We start from the raw sequence: 25299 nt of genomic DNA on the forward strand, positions 1-25299 counted from the left end.
GTACTAGCTCAAATGCTGAAGCTGCTTCTCTCCACACTGAAACTTTCAATAAACAAACAGATCTCAATGAAATTTATTTCATGAAAAACCATTCTCATATGAAATCTGAACTAGCTGGGATGAAGATACTCCAAATTTATCACTGCACACAGGACTTCTGCTTAACATTTTATTACTATAAAACACATTGCTAACAAGATCCACCGCACATCTGAAATTAACATTAGAGCTAGACGGTTTAAATGGGAAATGAGGATTTTAAGTCTTAATCACCTCTAAGACTTGACTTTCACTTCTAATCCCAGCTCTTTGCCACATCATTCCAGTTCCCCTGTCTCCCTGTACTTTTTGTCTTAACTCCAGTCTCCACATTATCCTGCTCTTGATTTGTCATACTTCCATTATTCAGGTAAGCACCAGTACACCTTTCCAGTAGCCTCACTGCATAGCAGCCTCTGACTCCTTTCTAAGCTCCACTTGTGCCTCTCCCAGAGTTTGTTTAGTCACAAGACAGCACAAGTTCACCTAAATCCTTCACATTCTTCCTAACACTACAACTACATTCTTCTCTCAACACTCGATCCAGTGCAGTTTCCTGCGCTGCTCAATGCTTCTCTGGATAAAGCCAGAACCAACAGCCTCTAATGCCACCCATCATTTGCATCATCCATGACTATTTTATAATGTAATTGTTCATAATAGTATTTTCCAATATGTTTTGTACACTTAAGATGATTTTCTGTGGCTTTTCGGTCCTTCTTTCAAGTGTAAACTCTTCCCAAACAGCTTTTCTAGCAAGCTCAACAGAAAATAAAGACTTCAAGTAGTCACATAGTCTATGACTCTAAAATACAATCAGACCACTGCTAGATACCTAGAACACAGCTGAAAGATGACTGTCTAAGGTTCTTGAAAGCTTCCAGTGACAGAGACTTCACAACTTCTTCCCCAAAACCTATTTCAGAGTCAATCTGTCTTTAACGAATCTGGTTTTAACAGCAATATGAGAGTTATATTAATGTGGGTCAGTTTAGGTATGACATTTTGAAAATTTAAGCTCTCAAGTGTACACTAAGTTCTTAGCACATTCTATAATCAAATATGGTAGTCTTTAGGGATAATCCTTGTGAAACTGACATGTGTAATGGGGAAGCTGCAACAAGTCATCCTTTAGATAGTCAGTTACTATCAATCTGTAATATTGTTTGGTTATACATGTTGCATGATATAAAAGCATTGTTTTCTTATCATAGTTTTGTTTTCTTACATTAATTACTAAATAGTGTTTAATAGCAAAATACTACATGGGTATGAAGCTACACAGCTGCTAATCATTACTTTAAGCATAAATGTAACATGGCACAACTTTCTGAAAATACTTGGAGTTATTAAGAAATCCAAAAATGTTGTTAATAAGTCTCAGGACTCACCTAATGTTTGGTTGTGTCCCCAGAAAATGAACACTGAAAGTTCATCTTTGCCATGATTTTGTGTGCGGGTAGTCAGGAGGACATCCATTTGTGAGTCACCATCATAGTCTCCTGGAACTACACTGGTTATGATAACACCTAGAGATCTAGAATTAAAAACAAATTTTAAAAGGCCTCAAATGCAAATAATAGGACTAATGTGTACATAAAAACCAAATACAAATACAAAGCAAAATCAAAGCACACAAATTGTGTAAGGGGGTGGGAACTCACATCTACTACTTAGTTACATGCATGACAAAACTTGTTTCCAGATTTTATGCCACATGAACCACAAAATTAAAAAAGGAAAACAAAAGGGTACCAGAAATTACTGAAAAAACCTCTTGCTCAAAGAGCTCACCTAAGCACAAGCCGAACCACAAAGGTTCTAGTCCTGACTGACTGTGAAGATGCACTTCCCATCCCTCCCCTTAAAAAGGAAAAAAAAAAAAAATAGACTGAATGGTGAATTGTTTCACCATTCAATACCAACACTTACTTCATCGGTAACTTAACACGGGGCTTAAAGTAAGGTTCCTTTTGGTCTGCCAAAAAGATAATCAATTCATTTCCTGCAAAGCAAATAAGGCAACGTATAAACTTCATAGATAAGGATCATAAATGGCTTATATAAAAAACAATGCTTAAGGAGTTACTCTACAAATGGAATTCCTCACAGAATCAAAAATACAACCACTTCTTCCTCATTAGAAAGGAAGCAAAAGAAATACTTCTTCAGTATAATACTAAAAACTTAATTGTATCATTGACATCATTTACTAGCATCAGAGGAATGCTAATTCAAGACTGTCCTTTGGGGCTTGGCATTAAACCTTTCTCTTTGCTACTGCTATCATATTGTTTTAAACTTCCTATACTGAATTAGCAAATACTACCTGAGGAAAAATATTAGGCATCAGTTATATACAAAAAAATAAACTTGAACGAATTATTGTAACATTGTCTCTGACACAGCAGGATTTTTTGCCTACTCTCCCCACAAAAGCAGGTTAAGAAACCCAGAGAAGTAACCTGACCCCCAGCAGAACTTCATTTGCAATAACACAAGCCACAGACTTTCAGTTGCTTCAACTGCACTTCAATGTCAGATGGCATTCTGTTAGATTGCCCTTCTGCTGCCATCTGTTACACAGCAACAAAACGTTAAGTCCTCCTGCCAATACCCCATTACATCTACTGCCACACCAACCACATCCACCTCCGACATTGTGGGCTGACACATTAAACTTGGAGACATTACTTTGTAAGCAGTCCTTATACTTTTACAAGTATAAAATCACAGCTCAGAATTAAAAGAAAAAAAACACAATGTCCTTACTCATCTTTTATTATATTTAATTCCTTAATTCTCTAATAAGCTCACCTGTAGCATCCCAACATATAAGAACTAGGATACCTACACGAAAATAATCCTATAGCTCTAAACTGGAACTACTAGAGCATATTTCAAGGGCATAATTCAGCAGCAAAGATCAAAGCTGTGAAAGGGCAGAATAAAAACTTCCTAGGTATGAAACAAAAGGATAGCTGCCATAAATGTGTTTGCAAAGGAGAAGATGCCAACAAATGAGTAAATGAAAACAAACCCCTTCCAAATAGAGGCAACCAGCACAGTCCCATCTGGCAAGCTAATACAGCCAGGGTTGCATGATACATTCACAGATGAATGAGGCTGGCACACGAGAGAAAGAAGCCTGCTGGCTAGTGGAGTGTCTGATAATAAAGATGCAGGTCAACTGCTGAAACTCCTAATATTCATTTCATGCTGTAACAATAGGAATAGCAGATACAGCTGCTTTAAACCAGTTATGGATCACTCAAGAAAAGCAAAGGTCACAATCCAGTAATAAAGAAGAAATCGCTCACACCTTTCTAAGGGTCAGGGCTCACTACACACTCTAGAAGAGATAATCTCTAAGTGGAGATGCGTCCCTTGTGACAGCCAGCTCTTAAACAAGATTAGTGAGGGGTGGAGACTGAGTCCATCACTTCCAGTTGCACAGGTGAATTGCTTCCACCTGTGCTCCAGGGCTGGCTACAGCCCTTCACCAGGTGCTCAGTCACTGGTTCAGACCACAACTTAACAGTTCCCATTCACACACCATGGACTTTTCTCATGTAGGTGGTAAAATAACAGCACTGAAGCAGATGCATCTTTACACACATTATGTTCCAAGTTAATTACGCTTTGCTAAATGACTTTTTACAGCCACTAAGAACAGATTTATCTAAAGTTTGGCTCAGTGTTCATTAGCAGTGAAAACAAACAGACTACTGGGAATTATCAGAGGACAACCTATAATTGAGATACCTCTACATCAACCTGCGGCCCACACATCCTTGGTGTTGACTGCTTGTCCTCAAAGAGTACAGAAGAAAGGAGAAAGCGTATACAAGAGGTTAAAGGAAAAACAACAACTAAGCAGCTGTGAAATTCACTATCTGAAAATCTGAGCAAGGATACCAGTGAAGTTTCCAAAACTCTCCACTGAAATGTACCAAGGGAACAACTCTACATTGCCCTGCATTGGCAGAGGCATCAAACATAAGCGGAAGGTAGATTAAACAAATAACAGGTGTGGGCTTTCCCACCTGCCTGAGTGTTTCCAGGCAGCGCTGATCACAGGTGTGCAGTGATTTGGGCCCTCCCTTCAGCTGGGCACGGACCGAGGGAGCCGACAGCCTTATTTCTACATGAGTCTTCACTCGGCCCAGCACCACAACTGCACTCAAAGCAAGCTGACGTGTGACCGTCCTACGTTCAAGAGTGAAGCGTTCTGTACCTCTGCATCCCAAAACATCACGACAGCACGAGAAAACAGGCCGTAGGAACAAATCTCACACTGCGGCCATCACCTCCGTAGGATGAGGGCTTTACCCCAGTTTTAAGGCCAACTTCTAACCGCAGCCGTGCCGTATCGCAAACACCATTTACCACACCGGAAGCACCTCGGAGGTAACACAACCAACAGCGTTACCCTGGAGAAGCATTCCCTATTCACCGCTCTCTCTCCAGCGCGACCCCAGCGACGACGCGGGCACGGACAGCAGCTGCCAGGCACAGCCCGGCGCTCACACGGCCCGACCCGCAGCGGGAGCGCGTAGCCCCGCACCAGGCACGGCCCCACTCCGGCCCGGCCCCGCCTCGCGCTCACCGCCGCGCAGCACGAACAGGTCCGTCTGCTTGTCCGAGTTGAAGTCTCCGAAGGCCGCCGGCGTGCCGTAGGCCTCGGCGCCGAACAGCTGCGCCGTGACGTTCTGCAGCGCGGCGCCGCGCCCCGCCAGGGCGAGCAGCGCCAGCAGCGCCAGCCCCGGCGCGAGGCGGCACCCCGCCATGCTGCGCCGCGCCGCTCCGGCTCCCGCCGCTCCGCCCGCCACACTTTACGGCAGCTCGGGGCGTGCCCGGCGCCGCTGACCCGGCGGCTTTGCGACGGCGCCGCGACGGGGCTTACGGCTGGTAGTGGTAACCGGGCGGAGATCGCCGCCGCGGCGCTGAGGGGACGGTGGCGTCCCGGTTTGAGCGGAGCGGCGGGAGCGGAGGCGGCTCGTCGGGATGGCGGCGGTGGCCGCGGCGGCGGCCCATATGGCCGACGTCAGCTGGAAGATGCTGGAGCTGCGGGCTCGCACCAAGCGTTCAGGTCTGACCGCTCGGCTCCGTCCCGGGACGGCTCCGCGCCCCCTCCTCGCCGGCGCCTCTCCCCCGCACTAACCGCCCTCGCCCCGCTCTCTTCTCTCTCGCGCAGCCCGCTCTCCTTCGCCTCGCTGCCGTCTCCTTTCCTCGGCCGTTCTTCTCCCACAGCTTCGCGCGTCACTCAGCGCGGGCCCGGCCGCCCCGAGCCGCTCCGTCCCGCCGCGCACCTGTTGCCGGCGCGTGCCCCAAGCCTCGGGAGCCCCGCTTGGCCGGGCCGCTCTGCAGCCGCCCCTCACCGGGCGCGGAGCCGCTTCCACCCTCACACGGGGTCGCGAGCCCCGAATTTCGGCCGCTTGAGCCTACGGGCCCTCGGAGGGACGGAGGCGGCCGGGTGCTGGACGGCACGGCGTTGGGGGAAGCTGCTTCTGAGGGTAGTGCTGTGGTGCTGTTCGGCGGTTTGGCAGGCGAAGGCTTAAAAAATGAAGTCCCGGTTTTTGCTCGGTGTCCCTAGGGTAAAGCTTTGTTGATTTTAACGTGAGAATTCCTCGTGCAGAACTTGGAGCGCAGGCAGCTGGATTCTGCCTCAGCCCACGGGCTGGCAGGATGAGGTGCGCTGTGGGGCCCTGGGCTTCCGAACCCCTGCTGTTTTTGGTTTAGTTTTTGTTTCTAAATGCAGGACTAGGAGGGCCTCACCCGGCAGTGCTGTTCTGGAAACAGTTTCCCAAAGCATCCCTGGTGCTTCTGTGTTTGTTAAGCACTCTTTCGGAGCTCAAACAGGATTTTTGGGTTTGTGTTGTGGTAATGAGGGTCAGACAGCGGGGGAGGAAGGTGGGCCTTCAGGAGTGCTCACAGCAAAGGGACCGATTACAGAATGCTGGCATGGATGGGACTTACATATTCTACTTATGCATAGTACTGATCTTCAAGCTACCGTTATTAAAGGATGCCCATGGGATGAATCGTTATGTGACAGCCAATACAGATTACACAGTGCTGCTGTCTGCAAACTGATTTGTGAACATAGCCATAGAGCACAAGATAAAGCCTGGGTCCTGTGTGCTTGAGTGTGTGAACCCTGAGTCACTCTGAGGGCTGTGTGCTGGCTGGGGGACCCTGTGCACAATGGGCTCTGCTGCTGTAGGCATTTGGCTGATTTTAAATGCTTGACATTTTCTTTGCTGCTACCTTCTGCTTTTTAATTAAACGTGTATGAAAGTCTCTTCTGCTGTAGTGATAGGCTGTTATTGGAGTTCAGTTGCTTCTTTTCCTGTTCAGAGGTTTTGTCACTTAGAATCGGAATAAATTTATTTACTGAATAAATAAACTTGATTTTAGTATAAACATCTTTCTGATAAATGAGTTGGTTCTGAAGTTAAATTTTCTATGTTCTAGTTCAGGTAACATTCTAACCTAAGAATAAAAGTCATGTTCTTGTTCCTCAAATTTACTCCTACATTTTTTATAACTGTTCAGAAATGTATGTAGCTTAAAAGCTCTCACGCTTAATTTCTGGCAGTCAGAAGGACTGTGGCTGTTATTGTCATGGGGAGCGGCTGCAGTGCCCCCAGCCTGCCCTGAGTTGAGTGAAATCTATGCTGAGTCCCAGTTTACTAACAGCACTGCTTCTATTTTTAATGTGGTGCTGGGAGTAAGGTAAATAAGTATGGAACCTATCTATCTGTTAGGGCTCATGTGTGTTAAATGCATGAGTGCTTCACGCTTCACAACTGGGAGAAAGGTATCATTGAAGACCCAGTCCTGTAGGAGATAATGCTTATGTATATTAAAACCTGAATTACATTTTGGCCAGTAGAAACAAGCTTTACTGAGATTTTTTTCTTCCCAAAGTGATTAAGTGTTGTATCATTTGTTGCTACTGATAATTAACAGAAGCAGATTGTAATGGTGTTCAGCAAACTGTCTAGCCTGCAACCTCTGAAACTGTAGCTAATGTAAAGAGCATAAGCTGCTTTAAGGATTTGGAACAACTTGTCATGTTGGCTTCAAGTGGTGTTTTCTTAATGTACCTTCCAACTGGCAGTTCTACATCAGGTTACAGACATTCAGTACAATAAGCAATGTATGACTGAAAGGAGCATCCCAATGTAAATTCCATGTAGATAAAGGCAACACTATGCATAAGCAGAATTTTAGCTCTGCACTTAGTTTTGCTTTACGCTTTTATATGTATTAATTAATCGTTTTTATACAATCCTGAGATATTTAATATAGATCTTATTCATCATCTATGGATTTTAGTAGCAGTTTTTGTATGAAACAAAAAAATTTTCTGTGGAATGTCCAAAAGATGGAGTTTGTGTAGCCTGTGCCATTTTACTTAGTTAAGTTTTATTGGAGGAAAAATAAAAATGATTTGTACAGTGGAAGAGGGAAAGCATAAAATATAACAAAATGGTACTACCCTTTGTGCTCTGAACAGTCTGTCATTTTAATAATTCCACTAACATTGCTTTCACTTAATTTAATGCTGGTTGCCTTTAACATTTACTAAACAGTTTTGAAAATTGCTGTAGCTTAGCCTGAGACGTTTGTGATTAGCTGCACCAATTTGAAATGGCCAGTTTGGATGATGACAGAACCTCATCTGCGCATGCTTTTTTAAAATTTGGTAAGTGTGCAGTTCTGTGTTTTTATTTGTGGCTGTCAAACCCAACAAAAAATAATTGCTTTGTGTTTCATGCAGTGTTTTGTGTTTGCAGCTTTTTTAAACTGTGTAACTTAAAAACTCTGGAAATTGAAATCTACTGCTCAGCTCTTCCTCCTTGGTTTTGGTGTTCTTTTGTGTGTGTGTGTTCTTGTAAGGATAACAGTCTCTGAACTGAATTTTTAAGATGGTGGTTATGTGAAAAGTGTGCAAATAATGGTGTTAAGGTTTAATTTCTTACAAGGAAAGCAACAGGACTTCTTTAGAGGGAAGGAGTGAAATTTCCTATAAGTCAGTACTGGTTCTAAAGATTGACTTTTGGAAGTTAAGTGGTAGCAAAATAAAGCCCCATGGCACAGCTTCTCTTTAGGTGTAAGCTCATGAGCGCATGAAACAATTGAGACTATTACAATTTTTAGCTTAATATATTTTGAAAAGTGTTTGACAGGAACAAATGTGTCAGTATATGTGAAGAAGCCAATCTGGGAAAACCCTCTGAAGGACTCTTGTTTAGACTGTGCTGAAACACATCAGTAGTACAGTGTAAGTGAGAGTTATCAGATAAGAGGATTTCAGCTGGCACTTTGCCCTGCCCATGGCATTTCCCCTTTCAACACCAACAGACCTGGAATTTTGATATTTTAATTAATAAAAAAAAAAAGCTCTTTGCTAATTATCTTATTGCTCTTTCATATTTCCATTGCTAGTTAAGATACAAAATAAATGATTTCAGTAGTTTTAGGAGGCAATGCTTTGAGTTCTCAGGCTGAGAAATGATGATTACCTTGAATATCCAGAAGAGCTTCTCACCTTGCCTGTAGCATTTACAGGGTTTGTGTGGCAGGTGGTGGCATTTTGGTGTATTTTAGCTATGTGAAGCTCCTGTGAGCTGGTGTAGCAGGCAGTGTTTTATTTGTGGTCTTCAGTGGCTTTTTTGTTTAAAATTCTGAAATAAGGATTTTGTCCATTAATTATAATGGACAAACAAGAGATTACTTCAGATAATTAGGAATAGAGAAAGGACATATTTATTTCTCTTTCCATGAAATTCTAAATTAGTTCAAATTCTTTACAGTTAACTGCACTGTTAAACATAAGATTTTTATTGACAAATAGTAATTGATGAGTTTTGTCACTTTAAAACATTCAAATTAAACAAAGTTTTACTCATTTGTACCTGTGCTGCAGTTGCTCAGTCTCAATAATGCTTCATCTCTTGTGTTTACTTGTAATTTTTGTTCAGGCACAGGAGTACCTTTACACCTTAATACCTTTTCTCTATTTTCTTTTTAGTTTTTTACCTCTAGGGATTTCTTATGGTACTTTCACTGAAGTGCAGAGCTGCTCAGTTTGGAAGGGATGTCAGGAGTTCTGCTGTTCTGGTTTCTTGCTCAGAGGAGGGTCAGCTCACAGTTTGCTCCTGTATGAACTGTATGAGCACCAGAACTACAGTATTTATGTTTAAAGTTTGTGGAATTATTCATTTCAGATATGTAAATACGAGAAATGAATTTTCCTTCTAATGGAAGATAAACCTGTTTCTTGCTTCTGAAAGTTATTTTCCCATCTTGCCTTGCCCAACTCCATGAATTGGAGCTTTAAATCAGGTGTATTTCCTGGCGGATAACTATTGAAGTACTACTTCTAGGATTTCTCTTCAGTACCCTCAGCTCAGGAGAGAGGATGGGGATGAAAAGAACATTGGAGGATATGATTTGTTGATAATGCAGAATTATTCTTAAGCTTCACTACGTGAAGAAATAAAATCCTCTTGGTCCCAAGTACTGTAATGTGAAGATGTTATTACCAGTACTAATATCAGGCAGTAATATTGCTGTGATCTGAGATCCAGAACTTGCCCACAGCTCAAGTGTTGCATTACATCCAGAACGAGTGTTGCATTAAAGGATTGCAGTCACTTTTGATTCTCATGCCATAAATCAAACCTAGAAGGAAGTTTGGTGTTTTCATGCTTTTTTGTTTGTTGTGTTCTGATATTTGTTATCCAAGTGTACATTGACTTGTGTTTTTCTGGCAGATGAAATCTTAGAAGTAAAATTCTTGCCATGTTGCTTCCATTCACATGTGGTTAAACTTCAGGGAGTTGCTTGTTGGGTTTAATTATGTACATTGTAAAAGTTGAGCCATCAATCCATTCTTAAAATAGGCAAATTTTAAACTGTAGACCAGGTTCAGAGGTGTGTGGGTGAGAATTTGGGAAGAGGATTTTGAAATGCTGTGTATATCTTTTCAGTCTAAATATATCGGCAGTTCACAGCTCTTCCCTGAAGAGCAATTAATGCTAAGCTTGTACATAACTAGAACAAAACCAAAGCAAAAGAGATGAATAAATTGTTGATTTTTCCTGAAATTGTTGTACGTTTGAGTTTCATGTGCTAGTCAATGTTTTTGTATAGTTCCCATGTCTTGTAGAAATTCTTAATCTTGTAGAAATATTACTGTAGGTCTTCATTAGTAATTGATGTCTCTTCTATCAGTTACTGTGCTGTTCCAGATCTTTTCCTGTTTTCTAATCCTTTGGAAGGAAATAACTCCTCTTTAGTAATTCTTCAGCTTGAAGAATGATGAAACTTTGGAACTTGTAAGTGATAGGAACGACTTCTGAAATAAAGGAGGATTTATTTTCCCATTTTCCAATCAAAGAATGGATGTAGTGTATTTAGTGCACTATGAAGAAAAATAGCGAATTGGAGTTGGGCTAAGGATTTTGAGTGTCCTTTTAACAGCCATTGAATGTCTTTATGCAGGAAGCAGCTCTAATTTCCTATCTGTTAAGGTTCTTTGTCATTTTCAAGTAGTTACTGACTTGCAGCAATCTGCTTCTGATTTAGGGAAACAGTAGGCATACTTCATTTCTGTGATTCTTGTGGGAACAAAATGCCATCTACCATATATTCAAATTTTGTACAGGGTTGTTGTGTTAAGTCAACAAGATGCTTTTCATATTCCTTCATACCACTTATTTACCTTGAATGAAATTCCCAATGTATGATTGTAATGAAATGAGATATTTATCAAAAATAGTCGTTGAAATTACTGTCCTTATTCTGAATGCTGACGTGCAAGCAGAGAGCTCAATTGCATGTGTCATTCCTTCAGTCTCAGTGCTGAGAACAGGATTGCATATGTCATTCAGTTTCAGTGCTTTAGAGTCTTCAAGTCTTGCTGTCACGTTTTTTTTCCAGTTTTAAAAACCTGTGTTAAATATGTAATTGAAAATAGCTGTATGTAGTATGTTCATGTCTTGCTGAAATGAACTGTCAAATAGATTCTGGAAAAGAGTAAGACAGCCTTTTTTTTTTTCTCCAACTGTTCTATAAATACTTGCTAGCAGCTTCCAGTGGGTGTTGGTCTCACTATAAATCCACCTAGGGCACCTTGCTTCTTGTTGGTTCTGCCTGTTTGTTGCTTTCAATTTGATTGTGGTACTAACGAGACATAATTTACCACAATGCTCTGGACGTGCAAACAGAACGTGGTTCTGTGTTTCTCTGGAGGTTTTCAAGAGAAGAGTGAAGAGGCACTGAGGGACATGGTTAGTAGGCATGGTGCTGGTGGGTCGATGGTTGAACTAGATGAGCTTGGTGGTCTTTTCCAACTTTAATGATTCTATGTCTTTATGGTAGGTATGTAAGTGAAAGGAAGAGCTCAGTTCTGAGTGGTCATTTAAACAATTTCTCATATGTGTACTCTTTAAATGATAAACACTTTTTCTTATTTTCTTGATCTCTGATCCACTTCACCCTTCATCTTTTTGTATCATCAACAGTCAATTCTGACTGTTTCATTTATTTCTTCTGGTAAAGTTTGATATGTGTGGAAGAATATAGTTTGTGGGTCCTGATGCTTTAACTTTTGCATGCATTTTATTATGTTTGGTCTTTCTGTCCAAAGTTGAAGTCTTCATTCTATGAAATAGAAGCCAAGCATATGCTTTTTGTTCATGATAACTCTTTGTTTTTCTGTTGGCCACAGATGGTCACAGATTGTCTGGTAAGTATGTAAATTACAACAAGAATTTAAACCTTGTGTGTTTGTGTATGTGTGCCTGTGAATGCTCACATAGCGCAGTGCTGGCCTTAGCGATCTGCAGGAAGCAGGCGTTCTGAACCTGCTTCATGCGTAGAGTGCACCATAGGTGTGCAGTGCCATAGGTGTGTTGCAGAGTTAACAAGTATAAGAATTATTTTTTTTGCCTTTGAAAATCTAGTAAGTAAATGTTGCTGAAACTTGCTACTTTATATGCAAAGAAGTGGCTGACTAAAGATTTTTCCTATGCAGACTGTCCTATTTTGACTGTGTCACCTTGTAAAAATACTGTTACTGCAGGTTAACATTGTGTGCTTTTGCTCAACAACTGAATTAGAATAGGAATAGGTCATGAATCTACTAAAGCACAGAAATTCCAATTAATATTGCTTTGGAAAAAAAAAAAAGTTCAGAATGTTTTTTTTTTTTTTTTAAACAGAAGGTACAAGAACTGTGATGTAAGTTGTTTTTGTTTTGTTTTGTTTTTCGTATTACAGGGCAACTTCATGTCTTTTAAATTATTTTAGGCAATTAAACAAGTGAGTCTTATGTGCTTCCCCCTCAGGCCCTTTCCCATGTTCCTTGCAACTTATCTCTCCCAATGAGGAAAGGCAAGGTGGCAGTGGAAGCTCCACTGTGTGGTTAGACATTACCAGAGAACCCAGTGCGACAGACACACAGGACTCTGTTCAAGCTGAGGTGGTGTTTTTTGCTGGGAGAAAAGGAATTTTTTCTAAGTGCTGCTATTCCAAAGCAAAAGTGATTACTAATGAGCAGCAGGGAAACCAGAAACATTTCCCAGTCTCCTCACTGCAGGATTTAATTAATAAAGCCTCTGTCACCACTCCACACATTTATTTGGTTCGATTGAGAGTCCTGTATCTGGACATTCTCTTTGCCTAACAGTTGGATATGTGCTGGGAGTGCAAAAGAAGCAATGTGAGTAGGAGTATTCTACTGCATCCTGCCAGAGCTGCTTGGCTGCCTGGGCTTCCTAGGCAGTCCGTTCTCTGAGCTTTTCAGAAAGGCAGCGTGCAGTCCGGAAGGGGGAAATTGTCATTCTTCCTGTTACAAATGACTCTGTGGGAGTTCTTGCCATCTAGAACACTGAATAAAGCCACAGTGATTTATGGAAGGTTATGTCACTCTTAACTTTAGAAGCTGGAAATGGTTTACCTCAGCAATTTTTAAGAAATTTATCCTTCCACTACGTTGTCAGGTACAAACAGGGAGTAGTCTATGTATGAGACACTGCAAAGAGAGATCTAAGAAATTAAGGTTCTTAGGAAACTCTTGACATTTAATATGCTGTCTCTAACAATTAAATATATGTTTGTGTAGCATTTGCTCCAGTTAAATATAAGAGGCATTGGGGATCCACTTGGACACAGAGTTTGTGTGGACAGGTACTGAAGAAAGAATGTAGATGGAAATCTTAGGTTCTGTGAAATTATAGAAATGACTTATTTTCTGTTTCAATTGAAATTAGATGAATTGGGCCTTTGCTTAATTAACATGAAAAATCATATTGTAGTTTAGTAATAGAAATTATGTAACTAATTTTTATCTGATTTTTTTTCTTTTCTTTTTTTAGGTTCAATTTATGAGCCACTTAAAAGTATTAACCTTCCTAAAGCTGAGGGGGAAAGTTTGTGGGATAAATTAGATCATTACTACAGAATTGGTAAGTAAAAAATTGATTAAGAGTTATTCCTACCTTGACAGATTTTCTCTGCAACTTGTGAAAGTTTTTACAATTAAGATTATAACAGTAAGCAGCTTTATGTTGAAGTGGTATATGCAATTTCTAATAAGGATTTCTGCTTTCTGAAAAGCAAAGGGTTCTGTCATTACAATTTCTCATATGTTTGCCATGATGGTATAATACATGTATTTCATGCATTACTTGAACAGTATTTACAAGTCTTGATTTATCAAAATTATCATCTGCATTTGCCAAACAGTAAAATAAGTTCTGAGTATCATCTGATAGTCTGAGATGAGGAGGGGATTTAAGTAATCTGCTCATATCTTTAAGTGCTTCAGCTAACCCCAGGTATGAATTGGAGTTGATGTTTACATGCCAATTATCACTGCTACTTTATTCCTGCTGGGGATAGTTTCCTAAATTTCTTCTTGGAGTTTGAAAGGAGCAAAACTGGTTGGCCAGAATTGTACTTTTTGTTGAAAACAAAGAATTCATATTGAAAATCCAGTCCCAGCTGTAAGAGTGAATTAGGATTCTTTAGGATGTAACAGTGATAAAATGGTAGCTTATTATTGTGTGCTAGTCAGGGAGAGAATTTTGTTGGAGAGATTCTGTACAGAGTGGTTTTTGCTATAGAAACAGTCATAGATTATTAGATGATTATTTTTTATTTTTTTCTGTAAGAAGTTAGAATCTGACTGTCCAAGCAGCATAAAAAAGGTTTTTGTGTCTCTCCTGAACTTTACATTTTGCTTGCTGTAACTTATCCCATCTTGATCTATTCACATGCAGAAACTGGAAGGAACATCATTGTTAACACTATTATTTCTTTTTCCTTTTTTCCAGTTAAGGCCACACTATTGCTTCATCAAAGCCCAACCACAGGTCTGTTTCCTACAAAGACATATGGAGATAACCAAAAGGCAAAAGTACATGACAATCTTTACTGTGCTGCGTGCTCCTGGGCATTAGCCCTTGCTTACAGGTGAATAACTTCTAAGTTAACATCTCTGCCATATTACTTTTGGTTGTGCAGTACACTGGGAATATTTTAAAAGATTATCATAGAATGGCTTGGGTTGGAAGGGGCCTTTAAAGCCCATCCAGTTCTAACTCCCCTGCCATGAATAGTCTTCCACCTTCCATATCAGGCTGCACAGGGCCCCATCCAACGTGATCTTGAGCACCTCCAGGATTGGGGACTACAAAACAAGATGTAAATCATAAGAATAACTTGTTACATTTGTTGAGGAAGTGGAGGATATGCAGGAGTGAAGGCACCATAAAATACAAAGGGCTTCACAGTTAACATTGCAGTTACTTATTAAAAGGTTCTGGAAATGAATAACGTGATTTGTCTTAATGGGAGAGTTGTATCATCAATTCTACCTGAACGTTAAGGAAGTGTTCATCGTCTCTAACCTTGCTTCCTCAACCTCTCAAGCATATATAGGCAGCTCAAATGTAGTGTTTGGAACAAAGATGATAGTGTGCAAATATTGAGTAATTTCCTTTTTTTCTCTTTTAGTTACCATGTAATGGTGAGGTAATAATCATGCTCTTTAACAAAATTCTGGTATATTTTACTGAAGTAGTGCCAGAAATAGTATGAGCTGCTACTGTTGTAGTAAACCTGATCTACTTAGCAGGAAAAAAGGTTTTGAGTTTCTTTTTTTGTCTCTGTTTGCTACTTGAGATTCTATACCTGAGACATTAATGTGAAAAAAACATTTGTTAAAAATTGTGTCCTAGGAAATGTTGTTTCAGAATAAAGCTTTTTGAAACAGAAGACGTAAATCTTTGTAAGTTCGAGTCTGTGTTTACTTTTGAAAAGGCCAAAAATGAGGCAATTAATATTCAGAAAGCATAATTGTTATTCATTTCCATTATATTGAAATCTTTGCATCTTTCTTTCAATTACTCTTTCTTTGGGTGAAATAAAAGCATTTGTAAATGGAAAAAAAAAAAAAAACCAGGAAAATTTGAGAAGGAAGAATAAAAGGGGCAGAAGTGGTGGTTCTGAATTTTAAGCAGCTGAAAGGGCTTTGTGGAAAGAAACATGGCATAGCATTGCTTGAGTTATTTGGGCTTGAATTCCCAATTTTTGGAATCAGAGAAGATAATAAATAAAATGTGTTGCAGTTTGAAGGAAGGGAAAAGTAGCAGGACAAATCATTTATTTTACTTCCATTTACGCTTGGAACAAGGCCCTGGGCATCACTGCTGCACTGTGAATTTCCTTTGATGGGCAAAAGTTGATGACTGAAATTAAGTGTATGGCTAAAATCCAAAATGGGCCAAGATACAAGGCTTACGTGGCATTCTGCATGGAGTACCAAACCAAAATCTCTGCTTGACTCATGCTACTGGTAGTGTTCAATAAAAGCTAAACTCCTAAGAACCTGTTATGAAAACAAGTGCTGCTGCTGTGAATAAAAGAAGAAAAATGTAAGTTGTTACATGAGGACTTGAGAGCCTTTTGTGCTTTTTACTGCTCTTTGGATTTATAGTAATATAGAGAATAAATCTTACTGCTGAACAAAAAGTTGCCCTGTTTGTTTTGTTATGTTTTAATTTGTTGTTTCCCCTATACCCTCTGATGTGAGCTTCGTAATTGAAAGGAAGTACATATTTTATATCTAGGATTATCATTTAAGTAGCATGTTGGATATGCGCGATTTTTTACGTTACCTCTAACTTTCAAATTTTCAGCATAGGTAGCAAAACTTCAGCGTAAGCTGCTGTTGTGTTCCTGATGATGGGAAAAGATATGATTCCTATGCATAAAATGGGCAGAGAAATATCAGTATGCAAATTATGGTACTTTGCATATTTGAATCAGAGAAATGCTTTCTGAAATATAGTATGTGAGAAAACCTAATTTTCACTATGAGAAACTGTCAGAAATCAAGAGCTGGGGAAGGCTAACCGGTGAACACAATCATCAGGCTTGTTTACCCACAGTGCCTTTCTTGTTAAAATAGTTTGAGGTTGGTGTTGTTTTTAGTGTCTCTTCAGTGATGTAACAATTGCCAGTATTATTTTATTTCATGGTGTCAAATAACTGAGGTGTTTTGGCACATTTCTGGACATTGTGTAGGTAACTTTCAGAACTTGCATGCATAGTAGTTTAACATGATAAGTGCTAAGTTATGAATGGCAGATGCGTTGCAGAATTGAAAGTCCTTTTACGTTTTGGATTTCTCAAAGAACACTGGCTTGAAATGTTATAATAACTTCAAGGTGTTTTCTTTCCTTTGTGCCTTTTTGAAATAGGAATGTTTGTGGAAGTTGCAACATAACCTAAAAATACAGATTTTAATTTTTCTTTAGTGACAAAAGGATGGGTAGGGCTATAAGTATGTTGATATGGGTGAAGGCACCAGACAGCGTTAATTAAGTACTTAATTTTCCAAAGCACTAATGTGCCTTTTATTTTCTTAATGCATTTCCAATTTGTTTTATGAGTTATCTCTCTTAACCAGGCGTATTGATGATGACAAGGGAAGAACTCATGAACTGGAGCATTCTGCTATAAAGTGTATGAGAGGAATTCTCTACTGCTACATGCGTCAGGCCGATAAGGTAAAATACTGTGGTGTGGACGGAAGCACTCACTTAATTCTAAGGGATTAATTAAGCTGTAAATGCTAACTCGTAAATATAGATAAAATTCAAAAGGAAAATGTAATATTACTGTGTGGTCCAGTAAAGAACAGCTGCTTCTTTTTTGCCAGGTTTGCATTGTTCTAGGAAACAAAAGAAACAAGAATTTTGCAAAGGGATTGAACAGCAAGGCATATTTGAAACCTCTTGGGGTTCATTTTGTAGTTATTTACCTCATTTAAACATTAGGTTGCTTGTACTGTGGGATTTTTTGTTTAATGCCTTTTGATTTCTTGAGTGAAAAGGTACAGAATTTCATTTAGCTAAGGTTAGAGATGTTCTTTGGACTGTTAACTTTGTTATTGCATTTTTTCCGTTACATACATGATCATTAGGATTATTTGGGCAGCTTTCTTCAGCAGTCTTATTTGATGTAATGCTGTAAATTCAGAAGGGCAGTAATCCAAAGTGAACGAGGAAATAGTAATTTATTTATGTTATAATGCAGTTACAATTTGTGTATGTATATATTCAGCCTGTAATCCTCTTGTCAGCATACAAGGCTTCTCCTTGTCAAAATTTAGATGTAGTGGTTTAATTTTGCGTAATTAGCTTAGCAGTAATGCTACAGATAGTTAAATATATGTATTCTGTGTGATTATTTTAAGTTGCATGTCACTGAGTTTAAACTGTTGTTATAAGTCATTTTCACGTTACTGTGAAGTTCACATTGCTTATAAGTACACGAACTGGAATGTAAAATCTGTAGGCATGTGCCAGTAGTGGTAATAATAGTAAGAAATCAGCCATGTTACCAGCGGCACTTATGCTGACATATTTTTTCCATTTTCCTTGTAGTCTCAGATCGTTAAGTAATCTTGACCTAAATTGATCCTGTTACATTCAAGCTGTTACTTTTCTCTTTTACATGGAGCAGTTTGTTTTGAGGATGATAAATGCATTTATGATTAATAAGTATTAAATTAACACAGCAGTCAAATTGTTGATGTACTGGTTGTCATTTTTCACTTTCATTACTGTAAAAGGTTTCCTTTTCCTGCTGTGTAGTAATAAGCTATCTCAGTTACCTGACAGACATAATTCAAATTTGATTTTATCTGAGGGGCTTTGTATGTGCTGACCTCATTCTAAGGAATGGTAGTTTTTAATATCATGAGCTATATATACCCAAATGGTGAGGTGTGACTAAGACTCTATACGTTATGCTACTTGTAAGAGAAATTGCAGATGTTGTCTTTTATTGCTAATGAACTTGACTTATAAGCTGAAATGCATTGAATATGCTCCCTCACTAGACATGATAACTCCATACGATATCACTTATTCTACTGGGCCCTACACTGTATGCTGTGTATTTTTTTCTGGTGGAAAGGTATGTTCCATAAAGGTCGGGTCAGCATGGAAAATGTCATGAAACAGGATCTAGCTGCTGTCCGTGCTGGTTAGAGTAATTGAAAGAACTGCTGCGTAGCATGCCTTGAGGAAGTACAGAGAAGGATATTCTTTCATTACCTTCATTCTCTGGGAAGATTTCTTTTCTATGCCTTTCTTATCTTATACTCTGACATTCCAGACAGGAAGCAAAACTAATTGTAAGACCATTGTAGTTCTTATTGCACTCCTTTATTGTTAATCTCTTGTATTAGAAAAGGAATGCAGTAGTTAATTACTACCTGAGTGGCTAATTCTGAGGTCCAGTGATAGTGCCCGTGAGTTGTAGTTGTTATGATCTGGGGTACTATTTTTCGTCTGTGAGCTTTGTCATCTTTTTGAACTGTCAGCAGTGCTTTTCAGATGCTCCCTAAGAATCTCACCATTCATACACCAAATAAACTTATTTTTAAATTATTTTTAGTTTAAGAGGCATAATATCATAAAATGGTACAACGGGAGTTATTCAGTTGTATGGATTATGTTTCATAAAAATGCTAATTGTTATTCCCAATGTAAGTTTTGGACTCTCGACCTCCAGCAAGAGCAGCTTTATACCAAAGTCTTAAGGGAGAGAGAAAGTTCTTTGCAGTCAAGTGAGGAAGTGGTCAGTGATGGTAGGCAGGTAAAGGGCCCAGATGCTGTAAAGAGAAGGCATGTAGCAATCAGCTCAAGTGGAATGGCTCCAAGTGTATGTATGTGAATAAGGAGGTACCTTTGGGACAGCGTTATGGAGGGGAAAGCTTTCATGCCCTTAATGGGAAATAAGTGTGCTTGGATGTCTCCCAGAAGTGCCCATTCACTGCACTGTGGGGAAGGAACAGGAACAGTGATAAGAGTGTGTAGGTCTTGGGCTGTGATCTCAGTGGAATCGCAGAAGCATAGTGGGATAGCTCATGTAACTGTGTATCCATCCGCGTGATGGATGGATACAGGCATTTTAGGAAAGACAAGTGAGGAAGAGGAGTCGCCCCCACGTATGGGAGAGTATGGAATGCATGATACATTGCCTAAGGAGAGCTGATGAATCACCTGGAAGCTTATGAGACAGTATCTTGTAAGCACATTTCAGTTCTGTGACTTCAAAGTAGACATGACATACTTCAGCATGTTTTCTAGTAAAGTTTCAGCCCTTTTACAGTGAGGTGTTTGACCTGAAAATAAAGATAAATAAGCATCTGGAGTTTCCTATAAGATAATTTTTCTATTAAAACAAAATAAATTAGAAAAATTTTGTTCCACTATATGTCGACTTTATGTATAATGTAGGTTCTGATATATATTGGGATTGTAATTTCTAAGTTCACATAGCTTGATGCACATATAAGTAAATTTCGAAACACCTGAGTTATATGTATAGTGAATTTGCAGTTGTCAAGCAGACAGAAATCATTGACTTTGTTTTTATGTTTATGGTCTTAATTCACTTTTAGGTTCAGCAGTTTAAGCAGGACCCCAAACCCTCTGCATGTCTTCATTCTGTTTTCAACGCACATACTGGAGATGAAGTCTTCTCCCATAATGAATATGGTCATCTTCAGGTAAAGCGTGTGTGCACATGTGTAAATGAAAGTCTAGATGACCTTTAATAATGATACTCTCAATTCCTTCATGATGGAGCATCTCCGAATTTGTTTAGATTTGAGTTAGATGTGTTACCATTGTAACATTGAATTTCTTTCTGCATCTTTTCATGGACAGACTGTTTTCAAATATAGGTCAGTGGTATATTTTGGTCACAAGGTAGTGAAATACCTGTGGGAGTTTGGAGGTGAATGGTTGTTTCCTTTTAATGAGACTGCTTTTTGAGACCAAATGACAGCTGTCAGTAAGTAATCCTTTATTAAAATATTAAATATTAAAATATTTGTAATAGTCAGGAAAATGAAAAATTTAGTGTGATTTTTGCATTGAATTCTTAATTTTTATTTTAACATTCCCAGTTTAATTGTCCATAAGTCTGAGCAATTTTCATTCATAGCAAAGATTTAATGGATACTGTCAACTGCTTTGTCTAGTTACAGATTTGTTGCTTATTATTTTGTGCAGTGGTTTCTACTCAGATTCACTGTCTAACTGCTCTATTCATTGTGCAGTTGTCTTCAATTTTCTGAAGCGTTGATTTACTTTTTTTCTTCTTACCTTCAGACCCCTTTTTGCATTCTTAACTATGTCCTTTTGTGTTCCCATAAACCTATGTATTCTTAAGTCAGAAACCGCTACTGAAATTATTCTCAAGTGACAGTAAGTTGATAATTATTTAATTTCCTGTTGCCAACATCACCAAAATATAGTAGAGGTATTGGGTTCAGAAAACTTAAGTTCTGAGAAGAATGAATTTGGGAGTTACCCTAAGTTGGCATTTTGACATATCTGGCATTTTTGGTTTTTTTTTTTTTTTATCTGTAGCAGGAAACAACAGTTTTGGGACCTGGGAAGCATTGTGTAATGGTTCTAATTCTCAATTTTATATGAATGCACATTTCCTTCTGTCATCTGGAGATCTCTAGCAGTCAGAGGGTAACTGTGGGAAAGAAAGGAGTATGCTAAGTAGCTGGCCAGCCAATGTTGCTGTACTTGATGCTTCTCAGATTGTATTAAGAAACTGAAGTTAGTGGTCTTTAAATCTTTTGGAGCTTATAGAATCTGAAAGATATTATTAATCTGATTGATTTATGATGAGAATTCAATTTATATTCTGGATAGTTACTCAAAATTTCATATACTCAAGTTGTGTTTTTATATCTCACTGAAGTAAGGTACACTTCCGTATGGAAGATTTACAGGTTCTCAACTTTGTTGTAGTTCTGTGTAATAAAAGCAGTCTTACTTTGAGTCATTGATAGACTCTTACTTTGATTCATGGTAAACAAACATAATGCTCGTCCAGTACGGCTATTGAAGGTAATTATTGTTAAGAGTAAGTGTCATGTATTGCAACAAAACAAAAGTTTTACATAAAGGTCATCAGATTGTGAATGTTACAGTTATACTTCTGTCCTGTGATAATGCTAAAGATCCAGTTATGGATAAAGTGACCTGTTTTTCAGATGTGCTGTGTGTTCTGTTTGATACGTTTCTTGCCTTTGGTGAATTGCCACATATGTAAACTTGAGCAACTTATGACTGATATGACTTCCTATCAGTCAAAGCATTATTCCACAGTAAAAAGTATTTTATTTTTTACAATATAAATAATTTAGTTGTTTCACTTTTTTTATTGTTATCACATCAATTTATATAGGATAATGAATATATTAGGATAATATTTTTGAAGAACCAAAACTAATCCTGTGTTGTACCAGTGCCATCTTTATTAGTGAGTTTGCATTTAAATTTTTGTTTGACTCCAGTAAACATAATTATTGTTTCTGTTCTATCTTTAATTACTTCAGATAAATGCTGTGTCATTATTTCTTCTCTACTTGGTTGAGATGATCTCTTCGGGGCTGCAGATTATCTACAACACAGATGAGGTACAAAATGATTTCTGATCTTATAGCATGCTTTAACTTGTCATTGCCAACTCTGAAGTAGTTGTTCTGGAAATAAACTGTAGATATTTTCTGTTTTTATTGGTCCTCATTAAATTAAATTTCTATAACATAAATGTTCATAAATGACTTCTCTTTAGATGAAACTAAGAGATGCAACTTACCTCCTCTCTCATGACAACCTTAGATCATGTGATAGCTTTGTATTATTTTTTCACAGTTGCTCTTATATCTGTGAGGAAACAGAGTATATAATTACTCGTTTATTTAGCTTTACATGTAAATTATATTATCTTCTAGACATTTTCATTTAATTACAAAATCTTCAGAAAATAAGAGCATTGTCTACTGTCTCCTTTCAGTGGATATTCTTCACTTCAATGTCAGGATGTCTGTGTTTGGTTGGGATCTACTCTAGTAATCTGTGTGAAAATGTATCAAAAGAAGCCCAGAAGAAGAAAATCTCTGCATTCATGAATTAAAAATCATGGAACTATGGCTATCTAAGTCCTCAGAATGCACTGCTCCCAGCATTTAATTAAAAAACAACAACAACAACAACAAAACTCTTTTATTACCTGTAGAAGTTACAGTTGTGATATAGTATCAGTTCAGGCTTAGGCTACCTGACTGAATAGTTCTTAGATATAAATATATATTTTAATGTTTGAAAAGGAAATGTCTTCCTTTTATTGCTTCTTTTTCCAAAATTGAAATAAGTTTTCACACCTATTGCAGATACCTTTTCTTTACAACATAAAAAGAAATCACCTAAACTGCACGTTTGTCTCTTTTGGCTTGTGGTTTTTTGGTGTTTTTTTTTTGTTTTGTTTTTTTGTTTGTTTTGTTTTGTTTTTAAAACCCAAAAACATAAAAACAAACGAACAAAAAACCCCACCCAGTTAAGTTTTCTTGGGCAATGGTAATGTATAAGAAGAATGGAAATTATATTTATTGCCACTCATGAATAATTTTACATATATCTTCAGCGTGCCTGTCTCTTTGAAAGTCAGAATTCCGTGGTGAGTTGGAAGACTCAGCTTAATGAAAGTAAGATAAGATTGCTGAGTAACTTTGAAGCAATTGTGAAATTTGCATGGAAGAGCTTAGGACGGTTTCTGATCATTAATCTTCTGTAAACATTCTGTCCTATGTGTTCTTTCAGAGAACATGTGGCTCCAACAATGACTAACAGCTAGAAAAGCAAATACACAAGTAAGGTATTTTTCATAGAATCATATAATGGTTTGGGCTGCAAAGGACCTTAATTTAGTTCCACCCCTGTACTGTGGTCAGGGCTGCCATTCACCGGATCAGGCTGCCCAGAGCCTGGTTAGACCTAGCTTTGAACGCCTCCAGGGATGAGGCACCCACAGCTTTTCTGGGCAGTCCATGCCAATGCCTCACCAACCTCTGAGTAAAAAAAAATCCACATAATATCTAATCTAAATCTCCCTTCTTTTAGTTTAAAACCATTCACTCTTGTCCTATCACTATCAGAAAATGGAAAAAGTCGATCTCCCTCTTGCTTCTAAGCTCTTTTCAAGTACTGGAAGGCTTCTGTGAGATCTCCCTGGAGCCTTCTCTTCACAAGACTGAACAAGCTCAGTTATCTCAGATTTTCTTCATAGGAGAGGTGCTGCAGCCCTCTGAAATGTTTGAATAATTCATTGGAAAAGTGATGCTGTCTTTAAAAGGTTGGATTCATGGGATCTCATGTTCCATAATTGAACTTTTTGAGAATAATTAACATGGAATAGGAAGTTCATTGTCAGTTCTAGTGCATGAAAATTTTCCTGTGGATAAAACTTATAAATTATCTTCTAGATTTTCAAGTTCTTTATTGAACACAAAAAAAACCCACCTTTTTCTGTTCCATTTTTTTCTGAATGAATATTATTTTGCTGGTGCACTGCATGAATGTAATCAATGACTTCCCGCTTGTCAGTGAAATAGCATCTTTATGTTAACAGGGCATCACCATTCTCATAAAATACATGCATAAACAGATGTTGGCAGAGTAGTAGGCAATGATCAGGATAACGATGGGCAGCAGTGATTACTGAAAAAAGTAGAAATAAAGGAAGGGTTGTATGTTTGAAACTATCAAATACTACCTAACAAGTGTTGAAAAGCTAAAAAACTTTGATCATGAAGGAACTGTTATGCTGCATATGATTCCTTGCATTTGGAGAATTTGGACTCACCAGTAGGTGGGACAAAATCAAATTAACAAAAATTACTTGAGTTAAGTAGCAGTGGCTTTTAGATCTACTTTCTGCTGAACAGGAGAATGAAAGATGTTACCTGTCACTCACATTTAATGGTCCAGCAGAGTAAGAGCTATCTCCACCTTTCAGCTCAAATTACAGTAGAGAGATAATAATTTTTAATGGTTCTACAGCTTACTGCTGTTTGCCAACATACTTTATTAGCAAAGTCTTCAGAACTGTTTAAAGAAGAAATGGAATCACAGACTCATGAGGGTTGGAAGGGACCTCTGGAGGTTATCTCATTCAGCCCCCTGCTAAAGTAGTTTCCCTACAGTAGGTTGAGCAGGAAAGTGTCCAGGTGGGTTTTGAATATCTCCAGAGGAGACTCCACAGCCTTCCTTTGCAGCCTGTTCCAGTGCTCTGTCATTCTCAAAGTAAAGAAGTTTATTATCATATTTTTATGGAACTTCCTGTGTTCCAATTTGTTTCCATTGCTTCTTGTTCCTGTCTCTGGGCACCACCAAAAATAACCTGGCCTCATTGTTTTGACACTCACTGATTAGATATTTATAAGCATTAATGAGATCCTCCTTCAGTCTTCACTTCTCCAGGCTGAACAGTCCCTCAGCCTTTCCTCATAAGGGAGTTGCTTCAGGCCCCAGTCATCTTTGTATCCCTCCACTGGATGCTCTCCAGAAGTTTTATGCTTGAGCTAAGGAGCGAAGAGCTGGGCACAGTACTCTAGGTGTGGCCTCATCAGGGCAGAGTAGAGAGGAAGGATGACCTCCTTTGACCTACTGGCCACACTCTTTTTAATGCACCTCAGGATATAATTGGCCTTCTTGGCTGCAGGGACACACTGCTGGCTCACAGTCACCTTGTTACACATACCCGGGCCCTTCTCCGCAGAGCTCCTTTCCAGCAGGTCAGCTCCTAACCTGTACTGATGCATGTGGTCATTCCTCCCATGGTGCAGGACTCTGAACT

The 25299-nt window shown here is 38.8% G+C and overlaps 2 protein-coding genes across 5 annotated transcripts in view; one reads left to right on the forward strand and one right to left on the reverse strand.

The window, feature by feature from the left end:
* ITFG1 (integrin alpha FG-GAP repeat containing 1) overlaps positions 1-4754 on the reverse strand; it is a 69102-nt gene extending 64348 nt beyond the window's left edge. The window contains exons 1-3 of the mRNA XM_042876953.1: positions 4649-4754; positions 1972-2044; positions 1431-1576 (exon numbers count right to left, since the gene is read on the reverse strand). Coding sequence (XP_042732887.1) covers positions 1431-1576; positions 1972-1976 — 151 coding nt within the window. The 5' untranslated portion in view covers positions 1977-2044; positions 4649-4754. The remainder of the gene's footprint in view (positions 1-1430; positions 1577-1971; positions 2045-4648) is intronic.
* A 262-nt stretch (positions 4755-5016) lies between these two features.
* Positions 5017-25299, forward strand: part of PHKB (phosphorylase kinase regulatory subunit beta) — a 67968-nt gene continuing 47685 nt past the window's right edge. For 2 of the 4 annotated variants that reach the window (XM_042876949.1, XM_042876950.1), the window contains exons 1-6: positions 5017-5131; positions 13434-13523; positions 14394-14532; positions 17033-17132; positions 20039-20146; positions 22001-22081. In XM_042876949.1, coding sequence (XP_042732883.1) covers positions 5047-5131; positions 13434-13523; positions 14394-14532; positions 17033-17132; positions 20039-20146; positions 22001-22081 — 603 coding nt within the window. In that variant the 5' untranslated portion in view covers positions 5017-5046. Of the gene's footprint in view, positions 5132-7640; positions 7754-13433; positions 13524-14393; positions 14533-17032; positions 17133-20038; positions 20147-22000; positions 22082-25299 lie in introns of those variants that run through there. The other 2 variants (XM_042876951.1, XM_042876952.1) reach the window with 2 other exon arrangements.

This window comes from Lagopus leucura, unplaced genomic scaffold (genome assembly GCF_019238085.1).
Source record: "Lagopus leucura isolate 7727_CA_CO unplaced genomic scaffold, USGS_WTPT01 Super-Scaffold_100017, whole genome shotgun sequence".
Taxonomy (NCBI): Eukaryota; Metazoa; Chordata; class Aves; order Galliformes; family Phasianidae; genus Lagopus; species Lagopus leucura.